Here is a 12,442-nt window from a genome sequence, read left to right on the forward strand (position 1 = left end):
GCCTACTGTAAATCAGTGAGGTGACAGTACCTGTAGTAATCAGGAGCAGGAAAAAAACCTTTAGGGAAGGTGCTGACTATTTGGGGCTTGGTGTGTTCTGTTTTGTTTGGTTGTTTTTATGGTTAGCATTAAGAGTTTGGGAACTTCAGGGCTTGCTAGAAAATTATTCTGAAGCAGAAGCCACATTACACAATTTAAAATACACTTTAAACATACTAACAAACGTACACAGATTTACAATATACAAAAATCCATGCATATGTAAAAATACACAGACTTAAATATACTAAGTACTCCAGTTTCGTGCTGAGCTTCTCTATTCTCATCTTGAACAACAAGGCTGGGAGTTGTGTGTTAAGCTCATGTGGACTGAAAACTTCAGACTCCGTTAGAGGAGGAGGGCCTTTAGGAGAGCTCATTCCCAGAACAAGTCATTGCACAACGGTCAAACAGATCAATGGCAATTCCTGGTGGCTGGGAATTGAGAAATTTTACAGCAGAACAGTCGAGATGCGAAGCATCTCTCAGGGCATTGTGCCAAATGCAGCACCTGGTACAACATAATGCAAATCAGAAAGCTCTCTCTTGCACTGATGTCAGAGCAACGTGCAGGAGGGGAAAAGCCCCACTTAAAAGTTGTGAAACATAAAACAAGCACTTTGATGCAGGGGAGGAGAGAAGGGACAGGAGAGTGTGAATTAGCACACCACTTCAAAGCCACTAGCTATGTTCCCAGATAAAAGAATTTTCAGTTGAGAATATGAAGTGCACATGCTTGTCATATATACTGCAGTCCTAGAAAACCCAATATTATGGATAGGTGCAACCAGTCATGGCTGTTTTCTACAGATGCCTTTATGGAGTATAGCAATGGGACACTTGAAGTCACAGGACCTTATGCAACAGCACAGATCTTTGCAACATACCCAGCTCCATATCTATCCCTCACAAATGGATTTGCAGATCAGGTAAGTGCACGTGATGTTTTCATTCTACAAACTAAACATACCAAAAACTCTGAAACCAGACAATAAAAAGAATACATAGATCTTTAGCAGGCCTGATGACTTGCATCATTTTAGTTATGCACCACTATGTACAAAAACAACAAGAAAGCAATTTTGTTTGTGGGGGCTGCATTTTAGTCATGTTTTATAAGCATGATAATTTCAAGTTGTTCTTCCCACATAAATAATATTCATCGTTGTACTCTGCGTGTCTTTAATGTCATACATGCAAGAGTTTTTCTCCAGCATAAATCAATGTTTCTCCATAAACTTCTGCTGCACTGTGCTCATTTGCATCAAAATCCAGCTCAATAAGCACTAAAAAAATGTTTGAACAGCCACTCTAACACCTTGAACAATGGAGTTTTCTGCTACCATAACCATGAGAGCATGCAACCTTCTCTTTGCACACAGATTTGTTATCTTTCAAAGGACTGGGAGAATATAAAAAAATTCTCCCCTCCACATCCAATCTGTATCCTTTAATCCTACTTAGCCAAGAGTGAAAAATGAAGCTTCATAACTTCTAACTACTCCTATCAATTCACCTGCCTTCTTCAGGCACACAGAAAACAAACAGTGTGTGAGTTAAGTCAAACTAGGAATTGCTGGAACACAGGAATTCCTTACGTACAGGGCACGATGACTGCAAAACCTGGCTTAAATATATATATTTATATATAAACCCAACACTCACACAAAAAATCCAGCATTTTGAAATTGTGCGATAAATCCTGAACTCTGTTTTGGATTGACCAACAGATTTTTCTTTTAATAAGGTCTTTCTACTAATGCATTTTCTACTGAGATCACACTACATTTACACATACAGTTGTACTGTTATACATGCAGTCTTAATTTAGATATGTTTTTAGCTGCTCTGTTTTCACACTGACTTCACTTTTTCCTTATGTTATGCAATATAAAAAAAGGTGAATATTCAGTCTGATATATCATCAGACTACACTGTCACACAAAACACTTTGATATCAATTGAAGTGATTGTACTGGCATAGCAGAACTGCAAAATTTGCTTAAAAACATTAACTAAGTTGAACTGTTAAACTGAATGGAAAAAAGATGGAGGCAAACCATCAGACCTCAGACAGTAAATACCTTTTAAATCGTCTTTTCTTCCCAAAGCAGGTTGTTGCAGAATTTTTGCTAAGTCCTCCACACATTTCTTGTCCTGTCCTTTCAGCACAGATATCTAAACTTCTCATTACTGTGAACTGGAGAAGCACTGGGATCCAAGTTTTACTACTCTGTACAGTGGGATAAACCTAAATACCAGCTTTAAGCTACCGCAAGCTGCAGAGATGTTGTGGCCTTTCTTTTCATTATTAGAAGGAACCGGCACATATTTAATCAATATTCTTTTCTTTTCATTGGCCAGGTGATGTCAACAGCTGTTCTTCTTCTAGTTATATTCGCTATTTTTGATACCAGAAATAACAGAGTACCAAAGGGCCTGGAGCCAGTTGTAGTAGGACTTCTTGTAATCGTTCTTACTTGCTCCTTGGGAATGAACAGTGGCTGTGCCATGAATCCAGCCAGGGACCTCGGCCCCAGGCTCTTCACAGCCATTGCAGGATGGGGAATGGAAGTATTCACGTAAGTAAGCCTGGATATGAAGTGAAATGCTTTTGGTTAAAATTGCTTCCTAGGAAACAAAGATCCTGATCCAACATGGTACCAAGTCATACTTTATATACATATAGGTAATTCTTTGCATACCAGAAGCTACTCATGCACTTTGTCAGACATGCTCTAGGTACTGGGCTTTAAAAAGTATTTCCTGCTCCTAGGGCAAATCAAACACACATTATCTCTAATATCAATCATTGTTCCAAGCAGGCCCTTCCCCAAATACTGGAGATTCCTACAGGTCACTGAAAATATAAAATAAATGTTTTACTTCTGTTGGACTGCAGCTTTCAGTGAAAAAGGGAAATCACGAGAGATTTAGGTGGGAATATATATTGGGTGTTGTAAAAAACAGGCAGATCAGATTGAATTAGTCTGTTATTACTAGTGAGTTATTGCAGAAATATACAACAATCTAAAAGCCTGACTTCCTGCCTGGGAGCAAAGGAGCGAATGGAAGAAAGCTCCCCTCATTTTCCCACATTTCAGAGCACACTCACAAATCCCTGTGCATGTGTGTGCGCACGCACACGCTCTTGGCTGGCCAAATGCACAGCTAATTAGTTGCACATCAAATCCACAGTTTACACATATCCAGTGTAAAAGCCACTCTGGGATATCTAAGTGAAAGTATCCTGTCATCAGGATTTGGATCTTCTGGTTTATTTTTGTATGGTTTTCTTTTTCCCATTTATTTACAACTATGAATCCACAGACTGCTACAGAGCTCCAGTGAGCAGAGATTTTGTTTTAGTTACTTCAGAAAGTACATGTAATCTGTATTATTAGTATAGCTTCAGTATAGTATAGCCTTGGAAGAGGAGAACATAACAAAGGACTCTCCTCCTTGATACCTCTTGCAGTTGCTCACCATCACTTTAATTTACAGTGTTATGCGCCAGAATCTATAATATTTTACCTAAGTTTGCTATCACATTGCTGAGAGCCTGGAATCCTGATGGTGCTGCAATCTATGCATAGAATAGCTGCAAACTTCCCTCCTGCCCCAAAGTAACATCACACAACTCAACAATTAACGGCATTTAAAAAAATCCACAAAATCTCTATGCCTGTACCAGCATGTGCTTTCATATAGAGGGGAAATGCACCCCCAACTGTAAAGACCGTACTAAAGAATCTAAGCATGGGAGCATAAAAACATAAGGTCAGTGTCAGGATAAACAGCAGTCTGGGAAGTCGAAACTGAAAGATTCTTCCTCCCTGCCTTCACTTCTAACGCTACTGCTATAACATATAATACTATAAAACTATAATACTAATATAATACATCGCACAGCGTGGCAGGTGCCGGGCCCGCAGCAGCGTGCGGGAACGCTGACACCTCGCGGCCGCCGCAGCCGCTGCTCCATCCCGGCGATGCGGGTCGTGCCTGCAGGGCCGTAGCGGGCTGAGGGTCCCCGAGGCGTTGCAGGGTTCAGCACACGCCGCCCCTCGACCCTGCTCTGCTGGCAGGGCACGGCGAGCAGACTGGAGGGCATCAGTGCCAGCGGCAGAGAAAAACACCTGGTGACAAAGCCGGAGCTGGATGTGCTCCTGCTGACTTGGCAGCCAGGCTGCACGCTGAGTTACAATGGAACTCAGTTTACTGCTGTGAAGCTGTCTGTGCTTGTTGCAAAAGGGCCATAGTAACTCGTAATTCTGCCGTGCCCTGATCGCGTTCCAGCCTTGGCATCACCCAGCAGAGGCTTTGCACTCACGCTCAGAGGGCCATGAAGCAGCTGGCAGCTGCTGCTGTGCAGGCCAGCTGCGGGTCAGGCAGGAGCCTGCGGGGCACCTCGGGCCATAGGATGGGCCCCGAGAGAAACCAGCCAGGAAAAACCTTCCTGACATGCCCACACGCACATGGGTGCACGCACAGGAATGCACACCAGCACCTGATGCAGGCTGTGTTCTGTTGGTTAATCCAATGAGACCTGAGTCCAAGCTTGTTCCAGAAATTCAGGGACTTAAATGTTCATGACTGAATACCAATCCCATCTGTAAACTCAGCAGAACAATCACAAGTTACTCTATAACCTCAGGGCAAAATTTTAGTAATTCCAAAGGCAAACATGCACACAGCATTTTTTGAGCAAGGAATAACAGTGTCATCAATAGGGCACTGTAAGATTAGCACCGTTCTGTTCTTGTGACTCGAACACAAGTTCACTTCAGCATAAATCTATACAGCTGGGTGCTGAATAATCATCTGTACAGCTTAAGGATGCCCCTGGGAGGCTTCTGCAGAGCTCCTCTCACAGATGAACTTGTCCCTTTGTTCTTCCCTCACACACCAGCATGGTTCAGAACTCTGCCCCAAAAGGTACTCAGCAAGGTACTGCCCAAATGTGAGCCTACAGGAAAGGGAGAGCAGTTACACAAGGTACTTGGGGACAGAAGGAAGAGGTTGTTATTTCCTGGCTTTGTACCTTTAATGGACTTCTTCCTTAAAAGGTGCTCTGAAATCCACACATTTAAATTAAATCTTAGTAGCTGTGCAAAGTGAATATAAGCACTTAATTGAATCCACAGGAATTCTGCAGGACTTTTTTTTTTTTTTTAACTAACACAGCAATTTTAAAGAAAATTGATTTTTGTGTGTTTCAAACTTGTGAATGCTTGTTTACCTCCATATAACACCATATATATATATATATATATATATATATATATATATACACCTACTGTTGCAGACCTGAACTTGCAGATCTCCATGCAATTTCTGAGATACATATTTGCATTAATCTCTCCTGAAAAACCATTCATGAGCATCCGACAACAACAGCATCATTCAAGATCACAGTGCAATAAATAAGTCCCCAGTTCATTTCCCTGCAAGTCAGGGAAGCCCATTTTCTACCAGTAAGAAATTATCTCCTGCCCCCCAAACAGATACGCAGTAAAGAAGCCTTATTTTTTAGAGTGCAAATGCAGTACTTAGATCAACGTGCCTGGAGGTTATTACTTAACATTTCAACCACAGTATGAGCAGGACAAACAGTCATCCATTTAAAGCCATATGAGACAAAATGGAAATGCCTACAACACAGTGAGTGCTGTACCACTGTGTTTCTTCACTGCCAAATAAAAGGTCGGGCATCAACTAGAGTAACAAATAACAATAACTCTTGTTTATTTCTTACAGGGCTGGAAATAATTGGTGGTGGGTCCCTATAGTTGCACCTATGCTGGGAGGAGTACTTGGAGCTCTTACCTATATAATTTTTATTGAAATTCATCACTCAGATAATCAGCAAGGAGAAGAAAACGATGTATATGATAAATATGAACTAACGAACATGTAGTAAGAAATTAAGAATTTTCTTTCTGTTTTTGTTGTATTGTTTTTAATGCAAATGATTCTTTGGACCATTTTGTAAAACCCACGTGTCTCCATTAGAAATTCACACTTCAAAGCAGAAAAAAACTATATAGAAAGCAAGTTCAAAACTGACCTCCTCTGTCCTTGAAACATAGGGCTGACCACACTCAAATTAGGGAACAAAATTACTGGAGGGAGGCATGAAATGTTGTTATTTTCATACAGCTTTCAGAGCAAGTTATCTCCTACATGAAATTGTAAGGAGATGATACACTGCACTGTTAATTCAACACGGATGATCTTAATCATGTTGCCTAATTAACTGAAAATAGATGAGATTGTTATGAAACTGCTTCCAAAGGTAGTTAATTGGTTGAGTGCTGGATTAATATCTAAGAGCACATCTCACTTCTTATAGCCATTACTTAAGAATGGCTTGTCTGGAAAGAAAAAAAGATCTGAACTGCCTAAACATCAAGTGAGTAGATTTAAATAACTTACTAAATTATTATGCAGCCACTGGTTGAACAGTGAAGAAACAGCTCATCAGTGAATCAGCTTGATAATTCAGAATATCAACACAAAAGCTGAAAAACTGTTATGGGATCAACACTAAAAAGGCAAAGCCATATTTTTGCACAGGTTCTTTGTAGCAATAACATTGTTATTTTTACTGTTTACTTGACCTTTATGTTACTCAACATTGAAAACCTAATCTAGAATATTAATCTGAACCTCTCCTGCTATACTTTCTTGATAAATTTCATTCCTGTGGAGATGGGCCAGCAATAGGGGTTTATACTTACACAGGGGTTAGCACAAGGCCTATGTGTGTCTAAAATTCAAAGAGGTCTTCTGCTGCTGATGTAAATGAAGGTGTTTCATCGGTTTAGTAGGAATAATTTTTATTTTGGTAGCAGTAATCACAGTTAGAAACTGGTCTCAGACCTACTCCTGGATCTGAATTCCCCATGGAAGGTCAACTCCACTTCAGAATTGTGAAGCATGGGTTCTGTTTGGCTAAACATAAGAAGTTGGACATCGAACCAGCTAAGTATTTAGGAAGCAGTCCATGTCAGGATTAGGGTCAAGTCTAAAAATGAAGTTATTTCTGCTTAATCATTGTGAATTTAATGTATCCAACACATTCTAACTTCCTTTCTAGTAGCATACGTACATTTATACATGCACAAAGTTGGTGGTGGTCATGGGTAGGTAGATATCCAATTTGGAAATGCTCCTGAACTATTTTCTCAAGGCAAAGCTCCAGGGTACCTGTTCTCATTAGGGCCCTATTCCCTTTGGGTTTCCACAGGTCTGCTCCCTGGAATTCCACTCTTATTTTCTCATTTCATTCCTGAAGGAATCTTTCATATGCTCCGTAACAGCCTGTGCACATCAGTGTGGTATCTGCAGAAGTGATTTGGAAAAATATCAGCATCAGCATTTGGACAGGCCAGGCTTGTGTCACTGTATGTCTTTATGTTCTCTGATACACCACACCAAATTAATGGCAGCAGAAGTATAGAATTAGCAGGTCAAACAAAGCTTTACTTGCCACAACTCTGAAGTCATACGATCCCATGTGCATCAAAACATTGGCTATTTATTTGCAAAGCCACAATAACAAAAGGGGAAGTTTCAGAGAGTCGGCCCTCCACCTATCAGAAACAAGGCAAAATACAGGAGAATGAAGAGTAAAGTGTGGAAATTATTCTTAACTACAGAACTTACACTGACAGCATAGGCAAGCAAGTGCATCTGTCCTGTATACACTGCATTACATAAAGCCAGATGCTGTGTAAAAGTGATTCAGGTCTGTTCCAGTGGAAACAGAAGCACCTTTTCCTCCTCCTTGCAGCAGGCCGTCCCTTGCTTCTTGGTGGTGTCTGACAGCAGCAGTCTGGGTGACTGCTGGCCATCTGTGTCTGAGCAGAGTGTGCAAAAGGTAGGAACAGCCTGAGGGCTGCCCTCAGATCTGAAAGACAGTTGCTCTTCCACTAATGCCAACAGCTTACATTAAACATCTGTGCAAGAAAACAGACAAATGGATAATTACCCAAATAAACTGTCTACACTGGTTTTTATCCAAAATGGCAACAGACAGGTTTAATCATTTACTCTGCTAGAATTTTGCTTAGTCAGTAGGTTTTATATGCCTTGCAGTATTGCATCTTTTAATACAGCATAGAAAAAAGGGAAAAAGAAGAACACAGGTGAGGAATGAGTAAGGGACAATTTGTACAACGTACCAAGTGACCAGCCCACATTTGCTGCATGCCTGTTGTTCAAGGTATATGACAGTCTCATAATTTTCTCAAAATCCTTCTGATTAGGAGTGGTTCTGCCCGTAAATCAGCATGAAATCTTGTTTATCCTACTTATATCATTCCTATGCTATGAATGGCTATATAAATTACATCTACTTTTCTAAAATCATCAACATGCAAGTTATAGCAGTGACACACTGGTCTGACAGCCCAGCAGTATTCTAAAACAGGCTCTCAACTCAGTGCTGTCAATTCTCTGTTTGCTTAAGAAACTCATTTTTAAACTTGATCACAGAATGAGTTCAAAAATTCTCTGGGTACCAGTACTGCAATATGCACTGTTATCACAAAAGCCAGAGTCTTATTCAGGACGGAGGTACCCATCTACCACGTCACACCTACCTCAGATGCAACAGTTTTCATTTTTAACAGTGCAAACGAATTCCTGCTTCAGGAACAAAACTCAGCTGAGTCTTAACTACAGACCTGTGACCTGAGCATCTTCATAATAAAACGGGAACAAGAATTATCATCTCATGCTCTAAGCTTCCGCAGATATAAAGATCGCTTTTGTGCAAAACAAGGAATACTGACTTGCATAAACTATGAAATTTTTTAATATCAACTGATATTCAGTAGTGCAGTCTTACTGAATTATAATAGAGTTGGCAACAAGAAACATTTTCCAGCTGTAATGTATCCCGGTTAATGAATTAATAGTGATCAGGCTTGTCCATGTTAATGTTGAAAGAAATTCAGTGCACTGCTCAACTTTCAGTTTTTGTTTGTTCTTTTGGGGGCAATATGTTTATTCTCTAGAGCTAAACTTAGTACTGAAATAACTTAGAGAGTGATCTTGCAAATAGCACTGGGTTAAAGGTTGGCTAACGCATGCTTTTTCATAGAAACTTGCGGAATTACTCACAATGGGAGGCAATGTAGGTGTTGGGAGAATCAAGCTCAGAGTATTGCAGAACCTATTTTCTTGTAGTTTTGACTGTGGATTTGGATGAATGTGTTGTTGTTCAAAATAAATACAGTCAATCCCTAATAAATGCATTTCAGTACTATTTTTATTAAAACAAAGTAAAGTAAAACAGCCCTCCCTTCTAGCACCCAAGGACAAATTAAGAAAGAAATAGCTGCCTGTTACGACCTGCAATGTTTTACAGTCTCGTGCTGCAGGAACCCATTGACTAACAAGCTGCATTCCCAGAGCACAGACCCCCTGTGGCAGATTTTGTGGGTGAGAAGCAGTGCCAAAGCACAGAAATGCTCACAAATGTGTAATGGCCACTTTGGGGCCAGAAGTTACCCGCGCAGTGATGAGAAGGCCAGGCCCCTTGCCTCTGGACCTCCTCCCATTCCTGCCTGCAGCATGCCTGGGGATGCCTTCTGCCATAGCTTTCCCACCAGTCTAATGGCAGCCAGAGCCTAGGTGCGGCAGTTTACTTCTATCCCACTTAAGAAGTTGCTTTTAAGTCATGTATAAATCACATCAGAATTTCTCCTGTGCAGCTTACAAAATGCCCAAAGCTAATTTAAATGTTTTTCTACTGTTAACAGATTCCTGACAGGGACACGGTTTGCTTCTTTCAATTAAAAAAAACAAGAATTAATAAAAACTTGTTCTGTTGGGGTGGGAGGAGGAGAGAATGATTAAGCAGCTTCAGATTTACTCAGGAAGCCACAAAAGACAACAAAAGAATTTGAAACAGCAGCAGGCATTTTAACATCCACCTTCCTGAGTTTGGTTTTCTACGTTCTTCTGTTTTTCCAGCCAACAGTGCATGCTATGCTCTCTCTCTATACAGTGCATCTCCAGAGATTAAAATACAGCATGCTTTTTTCAGTTGCTTATGAATCTTAGAAAGTTCTCATGGGAGGATATTCAAGTTTCACCTCACACACTTTCTTTTTGGCAGTTACTTGCATTTTTCCCCCCCACTGTTCCCACCAAACAACCTTGTGCTGGAAAATACAACAATGAAGTGTAACTTCCAGTAACAGCTGCTCTTTTTCTGTTTAGTACAAATGTTGTTGCATAACAGACCTCTCGCCTCAATGCACGAGTTTTAAAGCCTTCCTTTTCTGATACTTCTGTTAAACATAGAAAACTGTTACCCAGGAAGTAAATCTGCATATATCTGTTACGAGTTTGGAGGTTTTTTCTCCCCCACCTTCTAATTTGCTCTTGCAACTTGTCATAAAAACATTAAACCAATTGTACTACGAGTGTTTCTGTGTATTTGCACGCTTCACTGCCTAATATCACAGTAGTACGTCAATATTTTTAGCCCTCGGTGTTTCTTGATATGGTATGAAGCTAGACGTTAAACACCAAGGTCATTTTTAACTCTTTTCTGATCTCATCTTCCTCCTGAAGGTATCAGTCAGAAAAGGAATAGGAAATTACAGCACCTTCAATCAGTGATGACCAAGCTTTCAGGCCAGATGGCCCAGTGAGTTCCTTCCCATAACAGGGGAGGCCAGATTAGCACCACACCTCTCAGATCTGCCTATGATCTGAGGTCTGAGCTTTACTCTGCTTTACACTATTAAGAATTAGGTTTTCTTTCACATTCCAAGCATTGCTCAAACCATCCAGAAACCAAGAGTGAGAATTCAGTTTGACAACACACCAACAAATAAGGGAATAATAAAGGAGAAAGAAAACTCCAAAAGCTGGTAAAACAAAGCCAGCTGAGAACAACGAGACTTAACTGTAATGATGTTGTTTTCCATAGTAATATAACGAAGTATTTGGACATTTGCAGATTAACAAAACACACAAAACAAACCACCCACAAATCTCAGCGGGAGTGAGGGGAAAGCACAAGAGCAACTTCCTTGAATTAATTTGCAGCTCTATGAACTCTGCTCCAACCCTTCACAAGAGGCAGTAAGGATTTCTCTATTAGAACTGCACAGTACCAGACCCAGAAGCTTCATTTACTGCAGCTTTAGAACATAAGATAAAAATGCTTACCCTGCTTGCATGTAGGTCTATATCCTTTTCTTCCTCCACCAAAATCTTTCTTTCAATTTTCTAACACAACTGGCAGCAGACCAATCCGCAGCTCCTGCTTCAGCTCCATGCCACCAGACTTCTGCATCCCTTGAGCACAAACAGGCCTTACCCACAATATTCTATATTTATGAAGAAGAAAAACGGACAGGGGGTGAGTGGGTAGGGAACGGGAACAAAGAACTTGAAGCCATACATTCAATTTTAAAATGTGTACTACCAGTTAACTGGGATTTCAGCAACTCATTCAGCAATTACACTTTTTCCTTTCTTTTAATCAGACACACTGCTTACAGCAAGCTATCAAGACAGCAATTATATCCCTAAGGGCCATAGTACATAGGACTCAGATGTCCCTGAAGATAATTCCTAGAGCAAGAGAGCTAACTCAGGTGTTTATGAGTTTTTGTTATTAAAGACCTTAAGAAATGAGGTAGCTACACTCTGCAGCCTCTGCCACAGAATACCAGGTGTAAACCAGTGAGAAACAGTTTAACTTCCAGATTTTGGATGCATGGTGCTTGAGGGTAGCAGTGTTCTTATTTGGACATCTGATTTCAGGCAATCTTGCTAGAAAGTAGAAAGCCAGAAGCAAACATATGCCCCTAACAAATACAAAGTAATTTTTAAGGCACAGCTAACCTGAAAAATACATATATCTTCAGATGCAGAAACTTTACTCCCAAGCATAAAACAAGTACAGTTTATGGAAATGAACATTGTAAGATAATGCTATGATGTAAACCTTTTCGATGGTGCTTTAACATTATGAATATATATATGTATATATGCTTAAAAATACTTAATCTTTTTTGTTTTAAAAGTGTAAGTTTCCTTAATTGATTGGTAACATCTCAGCCTCTGTCTATAGGCTTTTGCTGCTGTCATCATTTTCCCTGGTGCTCCTGAGGGTCTTTGACTCTGTTCCAACTCTTTTTAAAAAGTAGAGCAAATACACTTATGTATATATTGTTTGTAATAAATACTAATACAGCCCTTTTTTGTGTGCTCCTTTGGTCTGATAATAAGCACAGCCCCCTTCATGCCCATCTGACTCTTCAGCTCTGGTAATACACATGGAAGCTCCTGATCCCATACATATGGTATCCAATTGCAGAAGAGCAACTTATTATGCACAGAGCTTCCAAAAAACTGCAGCTGCTCAATC

The 12,442-nt window shown here is 40.3% G+C and overlaps 1 protein-coding gene across 2 annotated transcripts in view; it reads left to right on the forward strand.

The window, feature by feature from the left end:
* AQP9 (aquaporin 9) overlaps positions 1–9,301 on the forward strand; it is a 26,770-nt gene extending 17,469 nt beyond the window's left edge. For both annotated transcript variants that reach the window (XM_015872734.3, XM_032446799.2), the window contains 3 exons: positions 850–968; positions 2,404–2,621; positions 5,800–9,301. In XM_015872734.3, the coding sequence (XP_015728220.2) occupies positions 850–968; positions 2,404–2,621; positions 5,800–5,959 (497 nt within the window). In that variant the 3' untranslated portion in view covers positions 5,960–9,301. The remainder of the gene's footprint in view (positions 1–849; positions 969–2,403; positions 2,622–5,799) is intronic.
* Positions 9,302–12,442: the final 3,141 nt, after the last annotated feature.

Source organism: Coturnix japonica, chromosome 14 (assembly GCF_054131305.1).
Source record: "Coturnix japonica strain WE chromosome 14, WE-NBRP24, whole genome shotgun sequence".
NCBI classification, from domain to species: Eukaryota; Metazoa; Chordata; class Aves; order Galliformes; family Phasianidae; genus Coturnix; species Coturnix japonica.